At 41.3% G+C, this 27,995-nt stretch overlaps 3 protein-coding genes across 4 annotated transcripts; 1 reads left to right on the forward strand and 2 right to left on the reverse strand.

The window, feature by feature from the left end:
• Nucleotides 1-14,332: 14,332 nt before the first annotated feature.
• On the forward strand, nucleotides 14,333-18,630 carry LOC131109874 (catechol O-methyltransferase domain-containing protein 1-like). Of its 2 annotated transcripts, none has more exons than XM_058062329.2 (7): nucleotides 14,333-14,492; nucleotides 16,036-16,160; nucleotides 16,243-16,348; nucleotides 16,528-16,646; nucleotides 17,400-17,454; nucleotides 17,827-17,960; nucleotides 18,052-18,630. In XM_058062329.2, the coding sequence occupies exons 2-7, from the start codon at nucleotides 16,056-16,058 to the stop codon at nucleotides 18,202-18,204; spliced, it is 672 nt and encodes a 223-aa protein (XP_057918312.2). In that variant the 5' UTR covers nucleotides 14,333-14,492; nucleotides 16,036-16,055; the 3' UTR covers nucleotides 18,205-18,630. The 2 variants fall into 2 exon arrangements, with proteins under 2 accessions (XP_057918312.2, XP_057918310.2); XM_058062327.2 differs by lacking the exon at nucleotides 14,333-14,492 and adding an exon at nucleotides 14,884-15,044.
• An 887-nt stretch (nucleotides 18,631-19,517) lies between these two features.
• On the reverse strand, nucleotides 19,518-23,532 carry LOC131109873 (non-selective voltage-gated ion channel VDAC2-like). Its single transcript, XM_058062325.2, has 9 exons — nucleotides 23,263-23,532; nucleotides 22,893-22,964; nucleotides 22,764-22,813; nucleotides 21,900-22,052; nucleotides 21,770-21,822; nucleotides 21,462-21,689; nucleotides 21,234-21,384; nucleotides 19,971-20,028; nucleotides 19,518-19,892 (listed from the first exon to the last, which is right to left on the reverse strand). Exons 2-9 carry the CDS (start codon nucleotides 22,957-22,959, stop codon nucleotides 19,801-19,803), a joined length of 852 nt encoding a protein of 283 aa, XP_057918308.2. The 5' UTR covers nucleotides 22,960-22,964; nucleotides 23,263-23,532; the 3' UTR covers nucleotides 19,518-19,800.
• Nucleotides 23,533-23,634: 102 nt separating this feature from the next.
• Nucleotides 23,635-27,971, reverse strand: samd8b (sterile alpha motif domain containing 8b). Its single transcript, XM_058061755.2, has 6 exons — nucleotides 27,778-27,971; nucleotides 26,569-27,145; nucleotides 26,406-26,501; nucleotides 26,213-26,330; nucleotides 25,416-25,566; nucleotides 23,635-24,680 (listed from the first exon to the last, which is right to left on the reverse strand). Exons 2-6 carry the CDS (start codon nucleotides 27,123-27,125, stop codon nucleotides 24,376-24,378), a joined length of 1,227 nt encoding a protein of 408 aa, XP_057917738.2. The 5' UTR covers nucleotides 27,126-27,145; nucleotides 27,778-27,971; the 3' UTR covers nucleotides 23,635-24,375.
• Nucleotides 27,972-27,995: the final 24 nt, after the last annotated feature.

Raw genomic sequence — 27,995 nt, forward strand, 5'->3', positions numbered from 1 at the left:
TAGCCTGTAGCAATCACACCTAAATGGATAATTCCACCGTGCCCTGAACACATCGTAACATTCATGGTTGTATTTTATTTTATGGGAGAAGCGTATTGAATGGAACCGCATGAAGCTGAGGTCCAACACCTGCGCTATTCTCATAGCTAATATATTAAAAACTAAGAAGGTTCTTAGCAGATGTTGGAGGTTAGCCGAGAGTCGGGAGAGGCCCCATGAAAGAGCGCAGTATTTTTTGGAGCAGATCAGAAGGGAATGACACGGGCCGTCCCCACGGCTTGATAAATCACATTTTACATACTGGCAACATAAAGTAACGCCTAGACTCTAAATAAATACAGAAGGTCGTGCTACTTCTAGAAGAAAAAAGCAAACTTTTTCCCGCCGCAGCACGCTGGAATCTTCTATTTGTGTTTGCCTTGCAATCATTCACAAACTTCAAAGCTGTGTTTTTTTTTTTAAAGGCCTCAGTGACATGTTCCATTCAGCCAGTCTTCTCCTCACATAGGCCCGTCCCACAACAAAGAGCGACGCCCCAAGTTATCATCCATCATGTCGGTTTCTCATAGCACATCAAAAGCGGCGTATTTGCGTCACAAAGTAGCAGCAAATGCTCCGCGTAAGGATTTCACTTTGAATTTTTTTTTTTTTTTTTTTTTGATTTCTGAGAATCAAATCAGGATTTATGATTCCTTTCCTGCTCTATTTGATTTGAGGCATCTTGATTTACTTGGGTCGGCTCACATGACTTAAGTGTGGCGCTCTGCTTTTAAATGTCGTTAAATATGTTTCACGCGTCATTTGTAAAGTACGTGCAATATGTTGGGATATAAAACAGAGCATCTAAGTTGATTTTATCGTATTTGTTGCATCTGGCGTCAAAAGGCGGAACGGTACATCATTGTACGTGACGGAGGACATCAACAGCTCTTTGTCCGCTATCTTCTACGGATAATTCCAGCTTAAGTCAACCATCAAGCACTGCTGCTTATGTGGTTATGTGGCAAGGCGTTGCAACGCGGATTCTAGTGAAGCGTTCCGCAGGGGCCCGAGTGAAACGGGGCACCGGCCCGATTAAACTGTATCCCGTCTGCGGGTGATTTATTGTGACAGCGGCACCTCCCCTGCAGAAAGCCATGTCGTCAGGTGCTAGTACTTGGGGCTGTTGGCGATACTTGATAGGCCTTGGGGGCTTTCGGGCGAGACCGTGTGAGAAAGTCTCTAGCGACGCTCCAAAAAGCTCATTGCTATATTTACAGACGCACAACTAATGTTGAATGGAGACAGGCTGCTCTCGTTTGGCTTGAAACCTGTTAAAACATCGTTCTTAAAGGGGAGTATATTTAGAATTGTTGTGGTTCAGGGCGGGGCTAGGCTACTGAATTGTTCTGCATTTGGTGTATTTACTCCATAAATTTAAAAAAAGCTATAAAAAAATCCTCTTAATGACATTTGTAAAAAGACTACCAATCCGCAAACAGCCCCCGGGCGGCACTTTGGACAACCCTGCTTTCCTAGCGCATTGTCAGTGAGCAATTACCATTCTGGTCGACTATTTAACTTTTTGGCAATTAAAGAAATGGGGTAGATTAGCGCATAGATTAATCTAATCAAATTAGTGCAACAGCCCTCTACATTCATAATGGGCTCAAATTTCATTGGATGGCGCCAATTTGGTAATGTGGTAGACTGAGCTGCGGAGAGATGGGAGGGGTGGTGGAGGTGTCTAGCTTGGTGCAGTGACAATTTTGTGACAAACCACTGCGCCGACGGTGTGCCGAAGGTGCGCCGAAGCGTAGGCTAAGCGTAAGCTAAGCGTAGGCTAAGCACACCCTGCGCGGTGGTAATTTGGTAAACAGGCACGCAGTATGCACACGTCACCTAATCCTCACAGGCATATTTTTCATAATGTCAGGCACATTTCAATGCAATAAACAAATCACAGCAACCTCTAACGGAACCATCTGAACCAGCATATACTGGACATTAATTCATTCATTTTCTACCGCTTATCCTCACAAGGGTCGCCGCGGGGGGTGCTGGAGCCTATCCCAGCTATTTTCGGTTCGAGAGGCGGGGTACACCCTGGACTGGTGGCCAGCCAATCATGGGGCACATATAGACAAACAACCATTCACACTCACATTCATACCTATGGACAATTTGGAGTCGCTAATTAACCTAGCATGTTTTTTTGGAATGTGGGAGGAAACCGGAGTACCCGGAGAAAACCCACGCAGGGTGGAATTGAACTCGGGTCTCCTAGCTGTGAGGCCTGCACTCTAAACACTCGACCACCATGCAACCCCATATTAATTCATTTGAGAAAAGCCCATATAGAGTGAGGGAGTGATGTTCGAACCATGACTATACTACATTCACAATTTTAATGTATCTTCTTAATGGCTCATATTTGTATTTGATAGTTCATTTCTATGCTTGAAAAATAACATACAATTTGCTTAAATATGCATATTTTTTGACTAATAATAGGCCGTATACAACCACAAAACTGCATTACTTATTAATTTATATATATGCTTATGTGAAAAATTATGAGATAGACTAGCGATGGATGCCTGGAGACCCCCCTCCCCAGTTTGAGAAGCACTGGGTGGAAATAAATGTCTTATTTGAGAGGATTATTGTGCTTATAGTTTGCATCGGGTCATAAAATTCTGCAGCTGTACCTAATGTATAGGTGAGTAAATGTATAAAGTATAATAAATATTTGCCCGAGAGCAGTATCACCTGATCACAGCACTTTGAGGATGAAGTGTGTGTGTGGGGGGGGAAGAGGGGGGGGGGGGGGGGGGTATTATTCAGGATAAATGGATTATCAGGGAAGCCAGGCTGAATGACTCAATAAAACTGTTAAGCAGCCAGCCAGCGGTGGCCAACATGATTAATAGCTCGCCTTCCAAGATTGGATTTATTTTGTCTTTTATTTCTCCTTTAATGACCGGCCGCAAACACCACCACCCCCCCCCCTTTAACATATCGCCCGTGTTTCCAGATTAGTGGTGACTAATGAGAATTCAAAATGGCTCTTATCTACATGAATGTCTTTTTATTTGAAAAGTCAATATTGCTGCCACGTGTGAGGAATTTTACCCCCCCGTGCCACGCCGCTATGCGTTACGAGCCCCCCCCCCCCCCCCCGTACTCCACAATTACAAAAGATTAAAGCAACGCTGCTATTTTTAAGAGTACTTTGTCAGTATTTATTACATTTCCGAAGATCCCGCGCCTCCCTACGTCTCAATTATTAAAACCACGGAGGGCATCCGGAGTACGTCCTCACCTATTCACCGCGGCGGCGGGATAAATGAAGCTGTAGTTTACATGTCGGCCATTTTCAAAGTAGTCTCCGCAGAGGTACGGTATATTCCCGGCTTCTCAGAAGGATCCCGGGGAACGTCGCAGGAGATATAGCTCAATTTAATGAAAGAGCGGAGCGCCGTAATGACCTCGGTGATTCATATATTTGTAAAGGAAATCAATCCCGCATCACTTATGTGCAGAAACACGATCCTCAGCATCCTTAAATCTTGGCAGCGGGTAATAAACGGTAAACTATAGGTTACATTAAAGTGCGGCACGTCGTCGGGGGAGCGGGATAAGACAGATGAAGTTCATTAGTGAGCTGAAAACAGGTATGAAGCAAAACATCGACTGCAATAACTTGGCTGGAGAGAAAATGCAAAGCGTACGCCCAAGGCAGCGCTTTTTTTTTTTTCTCTCCAGACCCCCACCGCCCCCCCGTCTATGATTTAGCACGGCAGCACACCGCTCGATGGCACCCGCGAGACGACTTGATTTTCATGTTTGCCAATCTTCTTTTATACCTGCCCGTGGTGACCGTAAATACACTTTTATGCCTCCCGGAGAAATGCTTAAAGAAGCAGTTTCTCCATGTCCCGTGCATGGACATGCGTTTGGTAATATCGCTGATTGATGGCGGCCATGTTTGGACAACGCCCTGGAGGGTTTTCGTGTGTTTTACATTGGAGCAAAAATTTCTCAGACAGAAGATTTAGAATTGTAATTCCTACATCGGTTCAGTTGTATTGTAGAAAACTACTACACTGTACTTTCATTTTTTTAATAAGTTAAATTACTAAAAACTAGAAAAGCATGGTACTGCATGATTCCAATTCAAATGACGGAAAAATAAACCAGTGTATCCAACATATTAGTTTACATTTTTTATCATGTTGAGAGCACAATTATTGTTACTAAGACGCTAAATTTCAATATGATCTGAATAAAACTGTGGTCGAAACTGCATTTATAAACAACATTAATATCGTTAATCTGTTCCAGAAGGTCCGAAATGTACGCTAACCAATACATTTTTCATTCATCGATTCATTTTATATGGCGCTTAATCATCATTAGGGTCGCAGAGGTATGCTGGAGTAGCTCTCCGAAGATTATCAACTCCTAAACCGACAAAATTACAAAGCGGGTTTCGGCAGTAGTCCAGAAGTACTCGGGAACGCTTGAGAGCGTGAGCAATTACACCACAGTGAGTGAGTGTGCCCGAATGTGGGTCGCAGGTGGATTAAATTAAAGCAGACTATTTCGGAAATCCCAAGAAATACTGCTCGAATAGGTGCAGATTCTGGAAGATCTTAGAAAGCCTAGTAGTTCCACTTTAAGATAAATTCACAACTGTAGGGAAGTTGAAATATAGCAGGAATAAATGTGTACATGTAATGAAATGATGACTCATAATATAAAAGGTAACATATGAGAAATAATAAATAGTCGAGACTAGCATATTCCTGTCCAGATCTTCCGAGTCATGCCAGGCATTTCCCAAACCAGCAAAGCCACATTCTTCATAGCCCACACAGTAAAGGAGCGCAGGTGCAAAACCGTCCGCACCTGTCTCCGATTTAAATACGCCATTATGCTCACCCCCTTCCGAAGAGGCCCCTAAATATGAACATGTTTCTATATGCGGTTGCCGATAGATGGCGGTGAAAACAGATGAGCGTTTAAAAAGGAGTCTGGTCGGGGTGTCAATGCCGTCTTAGCGCCTGCCTCGCCACCACTCAACAGCCGTTAAAAGACTTGACAGACTGCGGTGGGGGGGCTGGGGTGGGGGGGTCTGTCCTAAAGATGAGATGACACCCCCCCTCCCCTTACCCCGGGTGAAAATAAAAGCCATCTGGCTATACATAGCGAAGTGACCCTTTAGCTTTTCCCGGGATTGATATATGGCTGCCGTATGGTGAACGGGAAGACATCCGCCAAGAGTCCTCAGCAGTTGGAAGGTATCGTAAATACCTTCACTCATGTGACCCCGCACAGGTTGGCTTTAATTGGATGTTTTGTTGTCAGCATGCAAATACTAGCAAGCTAGCTTTGTTGTCGGCGTACATTGGGCACCTTTGTTACTGTGGGGTTTTTTTTTTTGGTTAATGTTTAAAATTTATGGTAAAATTTTGTCTCTTTGTGTATATTTTTTTTATTATTTATTATTATCATTCATTATTTGTAATATAATTTGTAATTAATTTTTTAATAATTTGTTATTTATTATTTAATATTTTTGTAATATTTATTATTTTATTATTATTTGTTTATATTGTTATTCAATATAATATATATATAATTATAATGTAAAAATATAATAAAAAATATAACAATATAATATAAACAACAATATAACAGTATAATAAACAACAACAATATAATAAAAATATAATATATGTATAATTTTTTATATTGTTATTCAATATATTGTTATCTATCCTGATCCTGTCCATCCTGGTCACTCCCAATGAGAACCTCATTTATTATTATTATTAATAATTATTTGTAATATAATTTGTAGTTAATTTGTAAATAATTTGTTTGTTATTTATTATTTAATATTTTTGTAATATTTATTATTATTTGTTTACATTGTTATTCAATATATATAATTATATAAATATATGATAATATAATATAAACAACAATATAATAAACAACAACAATATAATAAAAATATAATATATATGTATAATTTTTTATATTGTTATTTCAATATATTGTTATCCTTCCTGATCCTATCCATCCTGGTCACTCCCAATGAGAACCTCAGCATCCGCACCTCCGCATCTATTCCTCAGTGGCACCGTCGCCAAGAAAGCAAAATTGTTCTGTGACACTAAACACAAAAAGTTATCGCATACCCCATGAACGCGTGGCAAAAACGAGCTCTGAACTAAAACCGTTGGTTTCATAAAGAAAACATAACTGTGGTAAAAAGTCACATTTAGCATCCGAAGACCATAAACTAGGGGGATAACTCTACTGCAGCGAGCCAGCCAAGTGTGTAAAACCACACGTGTCAAACCCAGGCCCGCGTTGCGATTCCATAATTTCATCCGGCCTGCGGAACCGAGTCGGCCCGCCTCCTGGACCTTATCAAAGAAACTGCTAGCAACAATCTGAGTAAGTAAACGATTCCTGCGGTATGAACAACCCCTTCGGCTGTTTGATTTTAAAAGTGAAAACAATACTGTTCATAACTCCAAATCCACAATCATTCCTAATAAGGGTGCCAGATTCAGTCCCAAAGTCAAGATAATTTCGTTCGGCCCACAACCGAAAGTGAGCCTCGGCAACCCTTCGCCGATCGATTTTTGTGATCAGCTTTCCGAGGCATTTATCGGCATATGTCCATCACATATTTTTTCCCCCAGAAATCAATACCAAGCGTTGGCCAATCGATGGTAATGTTTCTCCACATGACTACACCGCTACATAAGTCGGTATTGATGCAAATATTGCCACATATTGCGACAGCGCCCCCCCCCCCCCGTTTGGTGCCGACTGACAGCTCGGCTCGCGGCCAAAGTGAGTGACTGCATCAGCCGGAATAACCGGCCCACATGGTTAGCCGGATAAATAAGGCGGTAATGTAGCATTTAGAGTCACATTACAGCTCCTTACGCTTTCGCAGTCAATAACGAGATGATTGGCTGGCGGTGGCATGCCTAGTTAGCGGGACATTGTCCCGCTTGACATTTATCATAGCTGCAGGGTCGTGAACTCAGCGCAACGAGACGTTGAATGCGAGCGGCTGCCGTCTTCCGAGGCACTGACATAAGTGTTTTCACGCTGACACGAGTGACTAACTTCCAGCGAGCTGTACGCGTCTTTGTTCAAACTGGGACATTGGGCGCTACAAGCGACGTATACGCTCGGCTTTGGCGGAAACAATGAATGCTTTTTGCCGCATTTGATATTAATACCAGTCTGGATACCAAGATGGATGTCTTCCTGTGGATCCGGTCATGGGTTTTGTCTAAAGAAGCCCAAAGTGAACAAGGATTCTTATTTATAGTGTTTCATATTAGCGCATCCATGGCTAGCTAGCCTTTGGCTGCAAATCAGTGGAGCGACTGTACCATAGCCATGGAGATACATTTTTAAAAAAGATTAATTTGACCATTAATCGCTCGAGAATTTCTGCAATTTTGTTAGGATCAAGATTAACCGACCAGGGATGTCACAACACTTAATTCACAAGACAGGACTATGCACCAGATTGGGGCCACAAGACGAGGCAAGATTTTCACATTTTAAAAAGGAAGTACCATGACTGGACAAAAGTCCAAAAACAATGCTAACCCTATACAGTACACGGATGGTCCCTGCACCACACTTTGGTGACCCATTCTTAAGTCAAGCAGCTGTTTGACTCCGGCTGTGAACACCGAGGTCGGTTGGATTGCAAGGTGTACAATTAACATGAGCTTCCAATAATGCTTTGCACACATTATGGTAATAAAGTCAAAATATTATGGAAATAAAGTCATAATGTTAGGAAAAGAAAAGGTGCAAAAAAATTATTTAATAAGAAATATTTGACTTTTGAGGAAAAGACCTTTGATGGAAAAGTTTTGGTGTTTTAGACGAATCACCGCAAAATTTGGTGCACACCAAATTTGGTACACACACGTGTGTTTCACCTGCAAACGTAATAACTGCCCACAAACATAATAAACAAAAAAAGTAATACAAATCTGCGGCTTTAAATGTAATAATCCCGCAAATGTAATAAATTTCCCACAAACGTAATAAAATTTGCCTACTTACTGCAAACGTAATACTAAATTTCCTGCAAATGTAATAATTACATTATTAAATTTTGTGGAAATAAAATATAATAATATATATAAAATATATAATAAATAATAATTAATATATAAATCATAATAAAATCTAATAATAGTAATAATATAATAATGTAATATTAATTTTATTAAAACAATTGCAGTTATCACAATTATATTATATTTTTATGTTACTTTAATGTATTCAAATGATACTCTTTGAATAATATTTTTTCCACAAAAAAAAAAATCTTGTTAAAATCCTCAAAATGACATTTACACCTTCTCCCTTATTTAAAAGAAGAATGAACAAACAACAACAACCACAAAGATAATTATTTTGTCTCATATTACATTTGTGGGAAGTTATTACATTTACAGTTTTTCACTTTCCCACATATGGAATAATTTAGCGCAAAATTCAGTGTTACGTTTGCAGTTATTACGTTGAGGAAAAAATTTGTGCAAAAAATATAGATGCCATCATGGAAAACATCTTTTTTAGGGTAAATTGTCAGAACTCTGCAACTAATTAACGATCCTTATCACATCGAGGACGTCTGTGATACACAATTGTTAGCATTTTGAGCACAATCAAGGCGCCACAAACGTCAAGCACGGTTAATCTACATTTCGACTCCTCAACAAAGCAAAGAGCCTGAACAAACACCTCGCTCGCCATCTGCGTTTGAGAAGTGGATAGCTAGGAGGACAAATATCTCTTAATTCTCTTATCGGGGTGATTTAGGGCACGAGGTGATGTTAAATAACTGTAAATCCTTATCTGGGACTTTGTGGGTGGTTTATGGCGCCTTCAGCTGCACTTCAGAGACGGGACGTCCGTACCTTCCTGCCGGATACACGATTTATGGTTTTATTACTCTTTGTCTAAAAAGAGAAGAGAAACATAATTGAAAGGAAGGCAAACCGAGGACGCTACAACTTATCATCGCCGGGGAGACCCGTCTTGTGGTTTTGAGGGGACTGCTGGAGGGTTATGAAAAAAATTCAATTAAATTAAAATAAATAAAAAATGCTAGATGTAATTTTCTGATTTGTCTGCAAAACTGTATCGACTGAAGTTAGCATTCACGCTAGCCTACACAAGCGTAGAGGTCACTGCGCGGGCTACGGCAGTCTACGAGTCACGGGTTTGAACTCAGACTGTTATTGGCCGGCTCATATTTTTTACCCCCCCTCTCCCTCCCTCCCTCCCACCGGCAGTGACAACAAGCCTATTGTTCCCGGTGATAAGGCCTCAGTGTGCACAGTAATGGGAATTAAGAAGGGCATAAGTCACGGAGAAATTGGGTGACAGCAGATCAATAAGATAGTTGCAAAGCCTCGGGGGCCATTAGCGAAGAGGAGGGCCCTTTGTTTGCTCGCTGGCGAGGAGCGTTAGCAGACGCTCGCCTCTGAATTAACTGTCCAAACTAAGAATACATTGAGCGCCTGACACAATTCGTTAGGCCTGACCCCGTGTGCTTGTTAAAACACTCGGGTGTCACCGTGAGGTCACGGCAGCCATCGTGTTTTTCCGAGTATACAAATGATGCGACGTATATAAAATGGTCGACTGTGGCTAATCCTGCGACTCCAGATCATTGGTATCGATATCAGTTGTGAAGTGCTAGACTAGTATATAGTATATATCAGGGGTCTGAAACTCAATTTACCTGGGGGGCACTGGAGCTAGGGTCTGGGTGAGACTGCATCAGGTTTTACAAAAAAACCAGAAAAAATATACAAACTTTTTCAGTGTTTTGGTTCCGATTTTCTACAATAAAAGCTCTGATAAAACATTCCACTGTTCTCAAATATCTTAATTTGTATTTTTCTGCACAAAATAAGATGAAAAATAAACAAATCAAGAAAAGAAAATCAATCAATCAGTAATAAATAAATATAATAATAATAATAAAACAGCAAATAATAAAAACCACATATAGTTGGTGGGTAGACAAATGATTTTTTTCAGATTAAAATGAACAAAGCATTATTAGAGCCCTGTAGACATGACAAAACACGACTATAGTCACATTTATACTTTTTATTTACAACATATTGCGCAACTGCAGGGTCTTGAGACACATGCTAACTCGCAAACTAGAGCGCTAGCGACCTAAACGGTAGCCTTCGAGTTATTTCCTTTCAACTTAAATAGCCAAAAACTTACCACTTCCACACGGATAGGGAGGATAACTATTAACAGTTATTTAACCTTTAACATGAACATGAATCAAACGTAATAATTTTTTCTGGGTACATGATACCATACAGCATCCATATCAAACTTGCGCGGGCCGCACTAACATTAAACTTTCATATCAAGGCGGGGGCCTCCAAATTGTGTCCTGCGGGCTACATTTGGCCCGCGGGCCGCGTGTTTGAGACCCCTGGTATATATAAATATATAGTATATCATATATATATCATATATTTCATTAATTCATTCATTTTCGACCACTTATGCTCACGGGGGTTGCAGGGCGTGCCGGAGCCTATCCCAGCCGTCTTCTTCAGGCGAGAGGCGGGGTACACCCTGGACTGGTGGCCAGCCAATCACAGGGCACATATAGACAAACAATTATTCACGCTCACATTCATACCTATGGACAATTTGGGATTGAATCCAGGTCTCAATAGCTGTGAGTTCCGTGCGCTAACCACTCGACCACCGTGCAGCCTGATACGTTTAAAGAGCACCTTTGCTGCAAGCATGCGTCAGCAAGGCAACCCAAACGCAGCATTAAAATGATATCTAAAGTCAGTTTTCCAGGGAAAAAAAAACACCATTCTACATCGGAATCACGGCTGGAATTCCTTCCCATACAAAAACCGGAGTGCACTTTGTCCATGAATTATACAGCTTTTTATTAGCGTAGCTTGCGAGGACTGCGGGAAATGAGCAGAACGGGACCAAAGATGCCCCGCAGGGCTACGCCGGGGCTGTGAGGGTGGAAATGCATTAGCGCTAATCTTAACGACGCTCTCAATGATTAGCCACAACATGTGACAACTCCGATAAAAGATCCCCCCCCGTTAAGTTCTTAGGGCAAATGCATATTGTGGCCATCGCATGGAGACATTCCCACTTAAACGCACAGATAATTTGTTGTTGCGTCGAATTATTCCCGCCCCCGTACACCCGGAGTCCGGCCGAGTGAGCAATGTGCCGATGATGACTTAGGATATGAATTTGTGTATCGCCATGGCGGCTGTGCATGTTCACTATTAATACATTCTAAGCCAATGGGTTGTGATTAATGATAAGTTATGGAAAGGGTTGCCATGAATCATTTAGGCCTTGGGTCTATGCATTTTATGACCTAAAACGGGAACTTATGCTTATCATAATAACGGGACTTTAACAATATTTAGCAACTAATGGCAGGGAATACGTCATAAGGGTTTTTTGCATATTTATTACACTAAAAATGTAAACATTAAACATCAACAATGGTGCCAATATAAGGTAGCATTCTAGAATAGACTAGACCTTTATTGTCAGCCAATCACAGGACACATATAGACAAACAACCATTCACACTCACATTCATACCTATGGACAATTTGGAGTCGCTAATTAACCTAGCATGTTTTTGGCTGAGGGTGGAATTGAACTTGGGTCTCCTAGCTGTGAGGCCTGCGTGCTAACCACTAGTCCACCCAATATCAGTCATTCATTTATTCATTCATTTTCTACCGCTTATCCTCACGAGGGTCGTGGGGGTGCTGGAGCCTATCCCAGCTGTCTTCGGGTGAGAGAGAGGCGGGGTACACCCTGGACTGGTGGCCAGCCAATCACAGGGCACATATAGACAAACAACCATTCACACTCACGTTCATACCTATGGACAATTTGGAGTCGCTAATTAGCCTAGCATGTTTTTTGGAATGTGGGAAGAAACCTACACAATAATACCTACCAAGGGTATTAACCCACGCCAAGCTAAAACTAACTTCAAACAAGTCATTTGTCTTATTTTATTACTATACTGGGTAATACAAGTGTAAAAGTGACTATAGGGGTGCTATTTCATGTCTGGGGGGCTCTAGTAATGTTTAAAAAAAAAACAGGTAAACAAGTTTTCATTCATTCATTTTCTACCGCTTATCCTCATGAGAGTTGCGGGGGGTGCTGGAGCCTATCCCAGCTGTCTTCTTCAGGCGAGAGGCGGGGTACACCCTGGACTGGTGGCCAGCCAATCACAGGGCACATATAGACAAACAACCATTCACACTCACATTCATACCTATGGACAATTTGGAATGTTTTTGGAATGTGGGAGGAAACCGGAGTACCCGGAGAAAACCCACGCATTCACGGGGAGAACATGCAGAGGGTGGAATTGAACCCGCGTCTCCAAGCTGTGAGGTCTGCGCGCTAACCACATGCCCACCGTGCAGCAAATCTAATAATAATAAATCTAATAAAATAATCTAAGAATAATGATCAGTTGAACAACACTTACAGTCCAAATATATGTCTTTGTGTTATTGTATAAGTTAAACAATTCATATACTTATTAATGGACGCTGCCTCAGACTGAAAACGAATAGGAGATACACGTGAAAGACGTGAAAATGCAAAGACGTTTAAGTATATGTTGTCGTACATTTTGTACTGATGTGTATGCAGACGAGCGTTGTTATCTGCCCCCCCCCCCCCCCCCCCTCCCCTTGTCACGCTGATGTAGTGTCAGGAACAAGGAGTATATTGGTTTTGAAGAGGGCTGTCAAATCAAACTGTCAGGCGCCGCTCTCTGATGGAGTCGTATCGCTCGCTGCTCTGTCAGTCAAGGAGAGACTCGGCTGCCAAAGTCACAGGAGTTGAGAGGACCGTACTTACATGACATTTCATTTTCTGGGTGAAAGGCAAGCGACTTGACAGCGCTCAGATCCGTTACTTCAAACTTTTGACACGTTTGCTGAATAATGAAGCCTGAAAGAGCGCGTGGGCGAGTGGGGATGATGGGGAAATGCAATGATAGCGTCGACTCCGGAGTCGAAACGGCACGACTTCCGACTAAAGTCATTATGCAAAACCTCAACCTGCCATAATCAGACTTCAGTTTGGACAGCATCGGGCTGAACTTGGAGAAAAAAAAAATTCCCGGAATGAGAAATAAACTTACCAATTAACACCCGGTGTGGCTGTAGGAAACCTCCAGATGGCAGTAGCTACCCTTTGAAGTCTTGAGTCACTTGTTTGATGCTGTGGTTCGTTACTTCCTCACGTGTACCCTGCTGGAATTATTTGGGAATTAGTTGCTTTCAAATCGGAACTTGGGTACAGTATCATGCCGTCTTATATTTGAGTATTGATGTAGGTGGGTTACTACTTTTTAGACTTTTCATTTTACAATATTCCAATGTGAAAAGTGAATATTCGGAATGACTGCCAAGCCTCCGTGTTTTGTTTTTGTTAGAGTTTACTTTACTTTAGTTTACTTTGCTTTACTTTAGTTTAGTTTACTTTAGTTTTTTAGTTTACTTTAGGTTAGTTTAGTTTACTTTAGACTTTATTGTTATTGCTCATGCAACAAAATGCAATTATCATCCAACCAAAAGTGCAAATTTATAAAGTAAATAAATGAAGAAATAGAATAAAGCTGTGAATGGACAGATATATGTACAAACTATAACAGGCTATGACTATGATACAGTGTAGATACGTATATACAGGGATTTGAATATAAATATATATGAATGTGACAAGATATAATAACAGTAATATGTACAATAGTGCAATGAAGTGACTATGATACAGTGTGGATATATACAGGGATATAAACGACTACAGTATATATTATATGTACTTTTGGCGAGTTATAGCCTATTTTGTTGTAGTATATTGACACCATTTACTGCAAGAGAAAAAAACACAAACGAAAGCTACTAATGCAACATAGATGTAGAATATAAAACTTACGCTAACAAAACTACTAAATTGTTAGCATGATTGATTCGTTGTCAGCTGGGACTTGAATCGCCTCGAAGCTCCCAGCAACCACAGGTGCTCCAACTCACCCAATCAGAGACGATAATACTTCATTGTAGATGCAACACCGCCCTCTTGTGGCGGATCAACGCTGTTACATCCTTTTGTTTACACCCGTTAACAACCATCTGTTGTTATGCTATCTTTGTAATATTCAGACCAGGATCGGGTAAGCATTGCAGCCACTAAAGAGATATGCGCCATTCGAGGCTTTTGAGTATTGTATTATATGATCTTATACAACTAAAAGGGCGGTGCTTGTCATGTGACTTGCATGCATCCCGACTGAGTGAACCGAGATCCAAGGTTCACTTGGAATTCAGTCCAAGGGAGACCAGACACAACACATCAGAACTGCTAACTAGGAGGTAAGGCAGCTGATTATCACCACTATCGAGGACGCTTATATGGTAAAAAAAATGCTCACTTGCTTTCTGTAATCTTTCACTAACTGATAATTCAGTCAAGGTGCAGCGTTTGTTTTCTTTATAAGAACAAGCTTCGTCTCTATTCCCGGCAGTACGGTAACAAGCCCACAAAACGTGAAATCGGTTAATGCAGTGATTTAGAAGGGCTACATCCGGCGTGACTTGTCGTAGTAGTAGTAGTTTGTACACGCGGTGTTCACGCAAGTTAAATACACGAATCGGTGGCTTGTAACGTACTTTTAATGATTTTTGTCAAGTAATGGCGACGATCTGGCTTTTAAAGCGGCGCCTCTATTCGGGGAGTTACTGTATTGAGGCCGCCTCATGTGTGGCGACTTCGGATGACGTCACTCCAAAGATCCCACGCTTAAGCCGCTGTTTATTTGGATTTCACTCCCGTTTTTTAAAGTATGCCTTCTCGTAACATATCCAAAGAAACCCTGGTTGGAACTATCACACTGGGGTTCTTTTTTATCGCCGGGTATTTGCTCGGTAAGGACGGAGACTTTCTTGGTTTTACGAGCTTACGAGGAGTGCCATTGTGCCTTGTTTAGAGGACTGTTAGTTTAATGATTATGTGCACTGCCAGATTTCTTGTGCTAACATATAATGTTTAACATTTAATATTTATATATGTTGAATATAGACTAGTTAAAGTAAGTTAAACTCATTTGCAGATCAATTAATGTAAAATGACACCGTAATGTTTATTATATTGTATATGACTAACAAAAGTTTGTCCATATTGGGACAATAGGTTTCACAAGAATATAAACATCTAGTTTTGGCGTTGGAACGTAGTTTTAAAAGTGTGTTTTTTGTTGGTTTTGTGTTTCTGTAGCTTTACCACTAATGAGACATTGTCGCTGTGCCTCCTTCTGTCGTCATAAGTGTGCGACGTGGCTCGCCAAGACGCTGTGTGTTAATGTGGTAATTGCGGTTAAAAAAAAGTAATGTCATTAATTAAGTAAATTAAAAAACTGTTATTGACAGCCCTACTTGTTATGTATCCGGAAGTCGCATGACTGTGGTCAATAACACACCAGTGCATTCTTCCTGGTTCCCCTCAACGACACGCCTCCTGGTGCATTCAGGGCCACCCGAAACGGTCAGACATTCCAGAAAACATGTCAACAAGAACACATTGGGGTTGCTACAAAATACATCGTAACTCTCCACAACGCAATAGATGCCGTATATCGCATACACAACAACAGTGGTTTGTTAAGTAGCATATCTATATACGTAGCTATGTGCGCTACAGTGCTAACATTACTGGCGCAATTTCACAGCAATATCATTACAAAGTCAATTCTTTGCTACAAGTTTCACGTTTACAGTGTAACATTGCTTTGTTTGGATTAGAGTTGACTTTGAGTCAAGCACAGGTAGTACAAAGTCCACTTCCACTGCACTTTATCAACATAATGCCTACCCTGAGCAAGTGTTTTTTTATTTATGCTGTTCATTTTCGCCCCCACAGGGAAGAGAAAATCTTTCAGAATGAACATCTCCAAAAGTCACTGCGGCGGCAAAAACAACCCGCTGTTGCAGTACGTCCTGCGTCACTCCATGAGGGAGCATCCCGCCTTGGCCAACCTCAGAGAGGTGTGCATATGTTTTAGCCTTAGAATCATAAGCTTCATATTCGACCTGATTATGTATTTTTTTTGGACATGGATGCTTTCAGAGGACACTGGAGCACAACAGCAGCAGTATGATGGTGGCCTGTGAGCAGTCGCAGTTTATGGCCAATTTGGTCAAACTGATCAAATCCAAGAAGGCCATAGAGATCGGTAACCTTTTTGAGCAATATCATATTTTGTATGTTACAATAAATCAACATATATGTTCTTTTACTAATTGGATGAGATTTGAGGTGCGGCATTAAGTGTAACTTCCAAATAACCAACACATTAAGCTAAATTGTGATTTGTGTGTTGTGAAATCAATTGACGTACCTTTTTTGTTGCAGGTGTGTACACGGGTTACAACACGCTGAGCATGGCGTTGGCGCTGCCCGATGACGGCGTCGTGGTCGCGTGTGACATCGATGAAAAATACGTCAACATTGGCAAACCCTTCTGGAAAGAGGTACAGTAAAAAAAAAAGTAGGAATGCTAAGATTAGGGTTTTATGCTGTCGACTTCTGATTCCGATACGGATCAGGCATCATGCCCCCAAGTGTCAGTATCCGATACTGGCACGCGGGGGCATGATACTGGGTCTGATACCAGACAAACCATGTGATGATCTTATTATCACGTACTATTTAATCAAAAGACCATTTTGTTTCCAGAAAAAAACATCAGTTTATTTCATGTATTATATCTAAACAGTGTAAACTGTGTGTCCACACGCTTGTGCGCTGTTCTCTGATTGGTTGTTTCACGGCCACGATACCAGAGCAGCGCGCTCTGAGTGGACAGCTACGGGGGGCTGATACTGGACATGGTAAAACTATATTTTATCAGTATCACTGCCCTGGGCTTTGACACAGTATCATTTCAGCCTTTTCCCGTATCATTCATGGGCCGTTTCTAGGGTACAGGGCCAATTAATACTGTAGTATGTGATAATGCCCGATACCGATCAGCTTTTTAAAAAAATACTCATCGTTTGTGAATGCGTACTACTACATATTCTTGTAAATATTTTTAGTCATGTTCAGTGGTTGATATAACGGATAGGAGCATCCCTAGGAAATGAGCAAAATATGAGTAATAGTCATGTACTGCTCCCGTATTGCAAAACCATGACTCAACTCATCACAAGTTTCAGGTCTTGTAAGTAAAATCTTGTGTATTTACAGTATACACACATAAGTGTACTTTGATGACTCCACAGGCGGGGGTGGAGAAAAAGATTGATCTTCGCATTCAGCCGGCGTTGACCACATTAGGTAAAGCTCTGAACTTTATCCACAAGTTTTATTTGATTTAATAATAATATAATATACACTATAATAATAATAATATACACTACCAAAGTTACCTCAGGGTCAAAGTTGGCCAGTGCGTACATGATTGATATCATTGAATGATTTTTGACTTGGTTTTTTTATCATTGGGCAATGGATTGCCCACTACACTGTTATTTCTACAAGGTCCCAGTAGAGGGCGGTATTCTCCCTCTTTTTAAAAGACATTGCATTGCATGATGGCTTCCTTCCTACATATCATAGTTTTTCCGTGCTTTCACACGCAAGAAATGTACATATATTGATTACTCTGTCCAAGTTGCGTAACTATTATGTTATTGTCATTATATTTAGATGAACTGCTGGCTGCTGGCGAGGCCGAAACATTTGACTTTGTCTTCATTGATGCCGACAAAGTGAACTATGACCCCTACTATGAAAAGTCCCTGAAGCTCATCAAGAAAGGAGGCATCATCGCTGTGGACAATGTAAGATGCCTTCTTTTTTTTGTTTTTATTTTACTCATGAAATAAGTCAAAACGTGCAGTAAATAATGTGGCCCGCTTGCCGTCTGTGCAGGTTCTTTGGGGGGGCAAGGTGCTGCAGCCGGCCGCCGACGACTTGGACACGGTGGCCATCGACAAGCTGAACAAGAAGCTGCACCGGGATGCTCGGGTCAGTCTGAGCATGCTCACTGTAGGAGACGGCCTCACGCTGGCCGTCAAACTGTAATCCAATCACTGCAATAGTATCAATCGCTAAAAGGAACTACAACACCCCCGAGGTGCTAATCCAAAGGATGAATTACTGTGATTGTGATTTTTAACTCCATTTATAGTTCCTCAAATAGTGGCTGTTTATTGCCTCAACTGCAGGGAGTACCAGGCATTTATTAGGGCTCAAGCATTCATTACTGTCAGATTACTTTAATTTGGAGATTCGGTACGTGATTTTTGTTGGCAATAACAATGTATATTAAATGTTTCATTATGTAATATATTTAGTGAATATATAATAGTGTTTTATTCCCCTCCACATAAAAATACTGTCTATTACAACCTATTCAGTATTAATGAAGCATACTTAAGTTTTTTAGCACACAGCTTTTTCTACTTAGAGTACAAGAATAAATCACTTGATTGAAATAAATGAACTAAAGTGGCGAGGGATTTATTAGGGGTGTTATGTAAAGCATGAATGTCTTTACATCATCACTGAAGTGGAAAGTGTGAAAAGGGGTGTGCCACTTCCTGATTTTTTTTGCCTGTTTTGCCATACTTAAGTGTCTCTAATTGTGAAATTTACTAAGGGAGGAAAAAAAATGGAGAGTGATTGCCCCCCAAACCTAATAACTGCTTGGGCCACCCTAAGCAACAACTGCAATCAAGTGTTTGCCGCTCATGTCAGCGTCACGCACGGATGGCGGCGTGGATACCTCGCTCTCAATTTCGCTAGGACGACTCAAAAAAGATGGTTTGTCCCATTAGCATGTTTTACCTGAGGAGTGGAGCACACAGCCGGACATTGTAGGTGGTGTCGCTCCATCTACGTCGGAGGGTATGCTGGAGCCTATCCCGGCTGACTCAAGGGTAGGAGTGGAATACATCCTGTAGTGGTCTCCAGTCAATCACATACTGGACATACTGACAACCATTCACACTCAAATTCAATATACATTTTTCGAAATATATGCAATATATTTTGTTTTGTCAACATAATGCATATATTTTCTATATATGCATAAAACCGGGGCACAATTTGAGAACAATTGGTATTAGTAGGAGATGATTTTTTGTACCTATATTACAAGACTATAATTTAACAAAAAGTATAAAAAAGATGGATTGTTTATGATTCAAACAATCTGCAACTAAAAAGGCAAAAGGCACAGCTCTACCGGCTTAGCTAGCGCCACAAGGGTGTATAATAAAATAATAATAAAACAGCTTATTGACTAAAAATAACAGACACCCACTCAAGAGTCTTGGCAAACTAGAAGCGGGTCATTGCGACGAGCAAGACGATAAAGAAGGACGGATAAAACAAAAGGAAGAAGCGCTTTAATTGATAAAGATAAAAGCCTAGTGTGCAAAATAACGGCTGAGTGATACATTCTACATCCCACTTAAAGCAACACGCCACCAAAAGGTTTGTGCAACCTGGATTGTCAAGCCGAAGAAGTTCCCGCATCGAATGTAGTACAGGGGATTGTGTGTCAGACTGGTGCATCATGGGAGTTACAGAGGATGAAATACATAGTGAAACACACACACACACACACACGAGGGATCAATGCTCCACTCATCTGCAAAATGGGAAAAGTCATCCTCATGCCTCCAGCTCCAGTCCCAGGCCAAGTTTGTGACCGCCGGCGTTGATATTTTTGCCGTCCACGAGCGCCGACAGGGTGAGTTTCATACCTGGATCAAGAAATAAAAAAATATCTGTGAAATATCACGTTTACAGGTTGATGTTCAATAGAAGGAATTTTCTCTCACCGGGCCGAAGAGTCTGACTGTATCCAATTCCTACCAAGCTGGCGTTGTTCACCTTGGCCTGCAGGACAGTCAATCCATCATTGGAATCTCAGAGAAAGATCGGCATTTTGGAGTTCTGAAAAGGCTACCTGGACTCAGTACCCGCGCTATGATGACGCAAGGGTGTTTTTTTATGAACTCCAGAGGTTAAACCCATCAGAAATAATGTGTAATATCCAGCAATTTAACAATCTTTTAGTACACACCTTATAATATGATGCGCCTTATGTATGGGTGAAATACAGATATAGACCCCGTCATTAAGACTGCGGGCTGCATGTTGACCACACAATCAGGACATCGGGAAGATCTGGGTTTGAATCTCCGTGTGGGTATCTCTGTGTGGAGTTTACATGTTCTCCCCGTGCAGGTGTGGGTTTTCTCCGGGTGCTCCGGTTTCCTCCCACATTCCAAAAACATGTTAATTGTTAATTGCCGACTCCAAATTGTCCATAGGTATGAATGGTGTGAATTAAATTATGCTTAAAATGTATCATTAGTTGGGAACTGATATTTTCCAGAAACTTAATTGTTAACCGGCAACTCCAAATTGCCCATAGGTATGAATGTGAGTGTGAAGGAAATTATGCATAAAATGTATCATTAGTTGGGAACTGATATTTTCCAGAAACTTAATTGTTAACCGGCAACTCCAAATTGCCCATAGGTATGAATGGTGTGAATGAAATTATGCTTAAAATGTATCATTAGTTGGGAACTGATATTTTCCAGAAACTTAATTGTTAACCGGCAACTCCAAATTGCCCATAAGTACGAATGGTGTGAATGAAATTATGCTTAAAATGTATCATTAGTTGGGAACTGATATTTTCCAGAAACTTAATTGTTAACCGGCAACTCCAAATTGCCCATAAGTACGAATGGTGTGAATGAAATTATGCTTAAAATGTATCATTAGTTGGGAACTGATATTTTCCAGAAACTTAATTGTTAATTAGCGTCTCCAAATTGTCCATAGGTATGAAGATGAGTGTGAATGGTTGTTTGTCTATATGCGCCCTGTGATTGGCTGGCCACCAGTCCAGGTTGTTACCCCGCCTCTAGCCTGACGTCAGCTGGGATCGGCCTTACAATAATAATACCAAAAACTGCCTTTTGGATATAACATTTCTTATCATGCATAGTAGCAATGCAGTTGACAATCTGATTCTCGCACTTTTAATTGTTGATATTAATGCGTGTAATGATGAAGCGGGCACTCACTGATATGGAGGCACTGGAGTCTAACTGGTATTTGGCTGCGATTCCAAAGCGAGTGCCGTTGCTGCCTGCCGCCCACGCAAGATTGACGGCCGTCTCCAGCTGGTCGTTCACCTTCTGGTAAATGGAACCCCCGAATTCGCAGCCGTTGTTTCTGCAACCAAGAGTCAAGATGGTGTTATTATGAGCGGTGGTAGCATCTTCCTGTGAAGCGTGACGCACGTGACGTACACGTTGGTGTGCAGCTGGAAGTCGCCCGTCTTGTAGCCGACGGCGAAGTTGCTCTGCATCATCCTGGACTTGGCCGTGTCGAAGCTCATCTGGTAGCCGGCCAGCCAGCCCTCGTAGCCGGCAACTGCCGCGCCGTGGATGGTGGGGCCGGCGAAATCCAAGTCCACTTCACCACCGGCATGAAGGTACTCCCGTTTGTACGCCGTCTTGATTTTGCCACTCTTCTTGCTGTGCAAATAATAATTATTACACTAAAAGCTCGTATTTCAATGACCTCGGACACGTTCTACATTTTTTTTAGTACATACCCAGTATTTGGTGAGAATGTGGTTTCAAAATTCAGTTTGAGTCCCTTTGTGATCTAAATAAGCATATCACCGTGTCACTTTATGTACCCAAACATGATGGAGAACTATTAGCTGTAGTAACAAAACGTACCTTATCCTCGATGCACACTTCTGTCCCGAGCGTGTTCTCCGTGGTCCACTTCTCCGTGAAGGTCAGCCCATACTCGGCCCACTTGTACTTGGTCTCCAGGGTTCCGGTCACCTTGGTGGTGTCCACATTGGACGAGCCTGATGTTTTGAACTCCTAAAATGATGGTTGTTCAAGCATGGCCACAATACAGTTAGCACTTCAATAATTTACTATGATTACCACAACATATACTACCCATAGAAGGAAATGCTATCTGTAAAACTGACAGTATTAAAGTGGTGAGAAAAAAGTGTTTGCCCCCCTTCTTGATTTGTTATACCCACTAAATTAGAAAGTGGGGTTCGGCAGCAGTCTGGAAGTACTCAGGTACTCAGTTTGTGAGTGTGACCAATCACAGTGGAGTAGGCGTGCTCAGAGGCAAGCCGTGGGTGTAATAAATTAAAAACAGAAAATGTAGGAAATGCAAGGAAACACACAGGTGGAATAGGCGCAGATTCTGGAAGATCTGGAAAGTTAGTGTGTAGTTACTTTATAGGAGTACACGACTCGATAGAAAATGAGCATATTTAATACATAGTACTTTAAAGCATATCATATTTATGACAAAAGATGTTATAAAAGAATCATAAAATTTGACAAATATAATAAAATATTTTATTCAGTTCTTTTTTTCATGTAATTAATTCATGCATTTAAAGCAAGGCCACCCTCCTAATAAATACCTTACTCCTGACCCCGTCTGCAGTTGAGTACATAAAGATTCTGGCTACATTTGTGCATGGTTTTATATTTTTTAAACATAAAAAAACAGCACATATTATGAGCTATAAAGACATAGTGTATATTTAAGTCAGATTTACTCACCACTCCACTTGAAGACTTAGTCTTCACATCAAGCTTCACCAGTCCAAATCCTGCCAGTACAATTTACAGATTTAACAACTTAAATTAAGTTAAAACACAAATAAATAAAAAATATATAATCTTAGTTACCATATCCCTTGTTGAAGATATCTTTTGCTGATTTTCCAAGATCTGCATATGATGGAGGAACTGCCATTGTGTCTGCTCACAATACATGTTATTAGTACACTTGTTGGGGGAACAAAATTCCTTCTGTTTGAAAATGTATACTTGTTGCTTATGGAAAAGCATACTGTTAGCGAAAAAATGAACGCCGCTTAATCATTTCAACTAGTACATATACGTGGAAAAACACTTCATTATGTTCTATTTGCTTTGCTGGAGGATTGAGGGTGTAAGCTAGGGGCGTTTACTAGCTAGCAAGTAGGACGCTACTTTGTCGAACTTATCGCAATATAACAATGAAAACTAACAAGACACCGTGACGTAGTTTACTCACCAAAAGATGTTTATATCGTTGTTAGGGTTTCTGGAAACCACAAAAGAACATAAATGTTTTAAATAAAAGCAGTGAGCAGGTGCCGGTGTCGGGAATAGGACGATTTGGAGGAGAGGAGACACGGCTGACCTCGGTGATGTAGGACCCCGAAGTATAGTATGTCTACGGCGCGCCTGATTTAAAATGACATTAAAAAAAACTATTCTACTCACTAAAGAGTAATTATTTTTAAACAATTACACACTTTTGTTAACAAAATGTAATATATCTTAATTTTTGGTATTGCGTTTTGAAAGAAAAGCGCAGGTTTCGCTCGAGCAATAAAACAGGCATCTGAAAAGAGCTCAAAATTGTCATGGCAACGTGCTTTTTCTCTTAAACTTTATTGACATCCACATTAATTCAACAGGTTCGTCGTGTTTTATCAAGTGTTTCTATTAGTCAACTAACATCAATATACTGCACATTAATTAGGCACAAATCAACAAGTTCCTTTTATTTTATTCCACAATATAAATGGCTCAATGAGGCATGAAAAGTAACATGGTTCTGTCGGGGCATAATGGTTTCATTAAGTTTTACTTAGTTACATTTTTTTGCCGACTACCGCAGGAGGCAACTTTCACTCTGAGGCCAACAAATCAATCATTACACTTAAAAATAAAAAAACAGGTAGTGCGTCCTTTTGAGCAACTGTAAACATATTTTAGTGTGCATGTTGCTGCTTCAAGTACAAAAATACCACAAAATAATGAAATAAGTTAACATCAAGAAACACAAAAAACATTAAATAACTTATACTACAGTATAACTACAAAATAATGTGCTGTCATTAATGCTGTGGAAAGTTCATTGATGTTGGTAGAAAAGTCATTTTTATCATCAAATGTGTCAAGAATGGGACATTTCTATGTGTAATTGGCAAACTGAATCATATTTAAGACAAAGGGAGAAGAATTTCATTAATTTTTTGGCAGATTTCTTACTCTCTATAAATCCTGCAAGGAAAAAAGGCGATTAGGGCGATTTAAAATGTGCATTTTTTCCCCCCATCAGGCCTTGCTGCTGATAGGCTCATGCCTTGAAAGTGATCAAATTGATGCAGCTTACTTGCTACCCGATCAGCATCCTCATGAAGGCGGGCCGGGAGAAGGGCCAGCAGTACTCGTTGGGCACGGGCCCGTTGACGTTGCACTCGAAGAATGAGAACATTGGGAACCAGATGCGAGCGCGGCGACTTTGCTGGTAGGCGCGCGTGTTGGCCAGCGTGTGGTAGTACAGGAAGAGTCTGGTGGTGATATAGAAGGCGATGAAGACGTCGATGGAGTAGTGCTCGTGCGCCGCCAGGATGAAGAAGATGCCAAAAAGGTTGAGCACCCACGACAGCGTGTGGATGAAGTTCCAGCTCCGTGGCGTGTCTGCATTTGAAAAGAATACATACAATATCATGTGTACTACCAAAGAATACTAAGAGACAACAAAGGATGCTTGTTTCCCATTTAAATTACACAGGAAGGCCAGCATTGTTAGTCCAGTGAACGGCATCATGCATTGGGTATGGTGGTGACATAGCCAGGCTTTTTGGCTGTTCCCAACCCACAATCAGAAACCTGCAGAAAACGTCACAACACAGCAGGCTCTGTTGACGCTACAGTTGCAACACCTGTGGGACCGGTTTCACCGTGCCGGTCTTACAGAACGGGAAACACCCGGATCAGAAGCCCCACTGTGCGTTGACCCGGTATACTCTGTTGTGTTTGGCAGGTGCCCTTTTCTTTTGTTATGTTTTTTGTTTTGGAGTTATTGACTGAAATTAACATTTTAAATGATGCATTTTTTTATTATCATACATATTAACATGAATTATAACATTTTTTTTTTAAAAATGGCATTAGTGTAGATTGTCAGTAAAAATGTCATGGCAACCTAGCTATTATTTATATATACTTATATATACTTATCTATACACTAGAATGATTTGAAGTGGTGGTTCATGTACTGCTATTTTGATTTGGTATTGGATTAATACCAAAATTTGCAGTATCGCCTAATGTCCCCTTCTGCCAATGGTCTCCCCGTTCAAGTTTGATGCTCAACATTTTTTTTAAATTGCAAAAAAAAAAAAAAAAAAAAATTTGCAATTTGCTACTCACACTCTGTGACAAAAAAGTTGAGCATGGTGAGGACGACGGTGTGTCCGCTGAACATGTAGTCGCCGCACGTGTGGACGCCCGTCAGCGTCATCCCGAAGCCGCTCCAGATGGCCACGGCGCGTTGCAGCTTGGCCCACATGTCGCCATAAATCTGCACCAGAAGAACAGGAAATGATGACATAGTTATGTTTGTTCTACTTCTCTGACCTATAAACGTCGTTAGAATGTCGTATTCTTCAGATCATTTGGAAATTAGCCCTGAAAGAAATTTGGCATGGCTAGTATGCTAGTTTTTTCTAAGACCGGCTCTCTGTGATGTCACAGTGAGCCAGACTTCCTTATATGGGCGTGCCCTGTACAAGCTGAGTGAGACCAATCACTGCAGAGTGGGTGTGGCCTGAAATAAATTAAAACAGACCGTTTTGGCGGGAAGCACATTTCCAAGGAAATAGGTGCAGATTCTGGAAGATCTAGAAATCTTTCTGTATTGGGTTATTGTGTGTAACTGCTCTATAGGAGTCGATAAAAAGGTAAAAAATAGCAGATTATGAGGCTGCACGCTGGTCGAGTGGTTAGCGTGCAGGCCTCGCAGCTTGGAGACCCGAGTTCGATTCCACTCTCGGCCATCTCTGTGAGGAGTTTGCATGTTCTCCCCGTGCATGCATGTTTTTTTTTTTCAAACACATACATGCTAGGTTAATTAGCGAATCCAAATTGTCCATAGGTATGAATGTGAGTGTGAATGGTTGTTTGTCTATATGTGCCTGGGATAGGCTCCAGCATTATGTAGAAGTTACCTTTCCGGAACACTGCAGGTGTTGCCCGGGAACAGAAAGGGAGGTGACAAACATGGTGATGCATCGCAACATAAACACGGTGCCCATGAGGCTGCACATGCGGCGGAGAAGAATGGACCTAAAACACAAGAAACAGTGTTCAAAACCGCTCCATGAATTTTCCCAGCATGCTCGTGTAAGCGCTAAGTGTTACCTATGTTTGTGCAGGAGGAGAACCAGCAGCCAGATGTTGCACAGGATCACACCGCATGCTTCAGCCATGGCGAAGGCCCACGGGATTCGAGGCACACTAAGCAAAAAATGGCGAGGTCATCATTTTTGCAAGGGACGCTCATATTAGCAAGCGGTGGTATCACCTGTCCAGGAAGATATCCGGTAATGGCGGGTACGTGCGCATGTCAGGGACCCTCTCGTGCACGATGACCATAACAAAAGAGGTGAATCCAAATACAAAAACCACATAAACGGAGCTGAGTACCGTCTTCCAGTACTCAGGATCCAACCTCCTGGCTTGCTGCTTGTACTTCCCGTTGGTGTACTGCTGGTACTCCTCGCCGACCGGCGCCATGTCCGTACTGTCGCAGTCCCTCCTGGGTTCGCCGTTGCACAACCAGTCCGAGTTTCCCCCCGCGCCCGTCGGGGAGTGTCCGTCAAAGGGGAGACCCAGCTCCTCCAACAGGTCCAGGTTCTTCTTCTGGAGTTTACGAATTGACACCATGAGGCGTTTAATGTCGCCCAGCACTTTGAGCTCCAGAGGTGGGGAGCGGAGGTCGTACTCGCTGAGGGCGAGCAAGCTGGTGCCGTCCAAGCGGTGCTTGTAGCAAAGCAGGTCCACGTAGTCGCAGAAGCCCTCCTCCTTCAGCCATTTGGCCACGTGTTTGGGGGTCCAAAGGCGGACGCTCGGCTGGCTCATTTCCTTCGTTGCTCCCAAAGCTGAGGGACAAAAACAACATGGATGACACTCATGCTAACATTGCTAATGTATTATTTACTTTTACGCCACTTTGCATTGACCATTTATTTTGAACTGAAGATGTGGGTGGAGTTGTGTATGCACACATGGGCACCATGTATTATCAAAAATGTATATCTTTTATATTTTATTTTACTATATGTATATATTTTTACAATAAAAAATATAAAATAAAAAATAATTAAAATAGTAGTAGTAAAAAATAATTAAAAAAATCTAAGGTGCTCAATGCACTCATATTGGGCACGCTATTATTCAACATAAATTACTGAAAATTAATTTTTTTATAAAGCAAATATTACATGAATGCACATCAACATATTTAATTGTTGCTTAGCGTTTGTGACTAATGTGTCATACGTATATGGCTTCTGTGGTTTCGGGTTCAAACCCCTCCCTTGGGCAATTACACCTGTTTTAAAAGACAAATATATGTACAATATTAATAGCGTGATTATGATTTAACGGACTGCCAAAGAAATAATCATTAAACTAGAGCGCCACCTCCTCAGTCAACAACCAGCTAGCATCCGGAGGCTAATCACTAGGTTGCTAAGCTAACAACGTTAGCTTCCCTTCGAGGTTCACTCACCCGAGTTGAGAGGTCGATGAAAGAAAGCGACGCCGCCGTAACGTAGAGGCTCCAAGGAAGCTAACTGTAAGGTATCTCGCAAACATGTGAGCAATTCATAACGGCAGGTATAATAATAATAATAATTGTAATGCTGCTGCCAATCATGTCACCCTGGTTAGCATCCCGTTGTGATGGCACAAGGAGAGGTAAATGGCTTACGAGGGCTTACAGCGACA

Source organism: Doryrhamphus excisus, unplaced genomic scaffold, assembly GCF_037039965.1.
Source record: "Doryrhamphus excisus strain RoL-2023G ecotype Guam unplaced genomic scaffold, RoL_Dexc_Guam_v1.1 HiC_scaffold_24, whole genome shotgun sequence".
In the NCBI taxonomy this organism is placed as follows: Eukaryota; Metazoa; Chordata; class Actinopteri; order Syngnathiformes; family Syngnathidae; genus Doryrhamphus; species Doryrhamphus excisus.

Coding starts and splice junctions, on each gene's coding strand:
- LOC131109874 (XM_058062327.2), top strand. CDS start 14,963: ATGCCTTCTCGTAACATATCCAAAGAAACCCTGGTTGGAACTATCACA. Junction 16,349..16,527: donor CAAGAAGGCCATAGAGATCG/GTAACCTTTTTG, acceptor TTTTTGTTGCAG/GTGTGTACACGGGTTACAAC. Junction 17,455..17,826: donor GCCGGCGTTGACCACATTAG/GTAAAGCTCTGA, acceptor CATTATATTTAG/ATGAACTGCTGGCTGCTGGC.
- LOC131109873 (XM_058062325.2), bottom strand. CDS start 22,959: ATGGCAGTTCCTCCATCATATGCAGATCTTGGAAAATCAGCAAAAGAT. Junction 21,385..21,461: donor TTCCAGCTGCACACCAACGT/GTACGTCACGTG, acceptor TCTTGGTTGCAG/AAACAACGGCTGCGAATTCG. Junction 19,893..19,970: donor CAGTCAGACTCTTCGGCCCG/GTGAGAGAAAAT, acceptor TTCTTGATCCAG/GTATGAAACTCACCCTGTCG.
- samd8b (XM_058061755.2), bottom strand. CDS start 27,125: ATGAGCCAGCCGAGCGTCCGCCTTTGGACCCCCAAACACGTGGCCAAA. Junction 26,331..26,405: donor CTCCTCCTGCACAAACATAG/GTAACACTTAGC, acceptor CTTGTGTTTTAG/GTCCATTCTTCTCCGCCGCA. Junction 25,567..26,212: donor ACCTGCAGTGTTCCGGAAAG/GTAACTTCTACA, acceptor CTTCTGGTGCAG/ATTTATGGCGACATGTGGGC.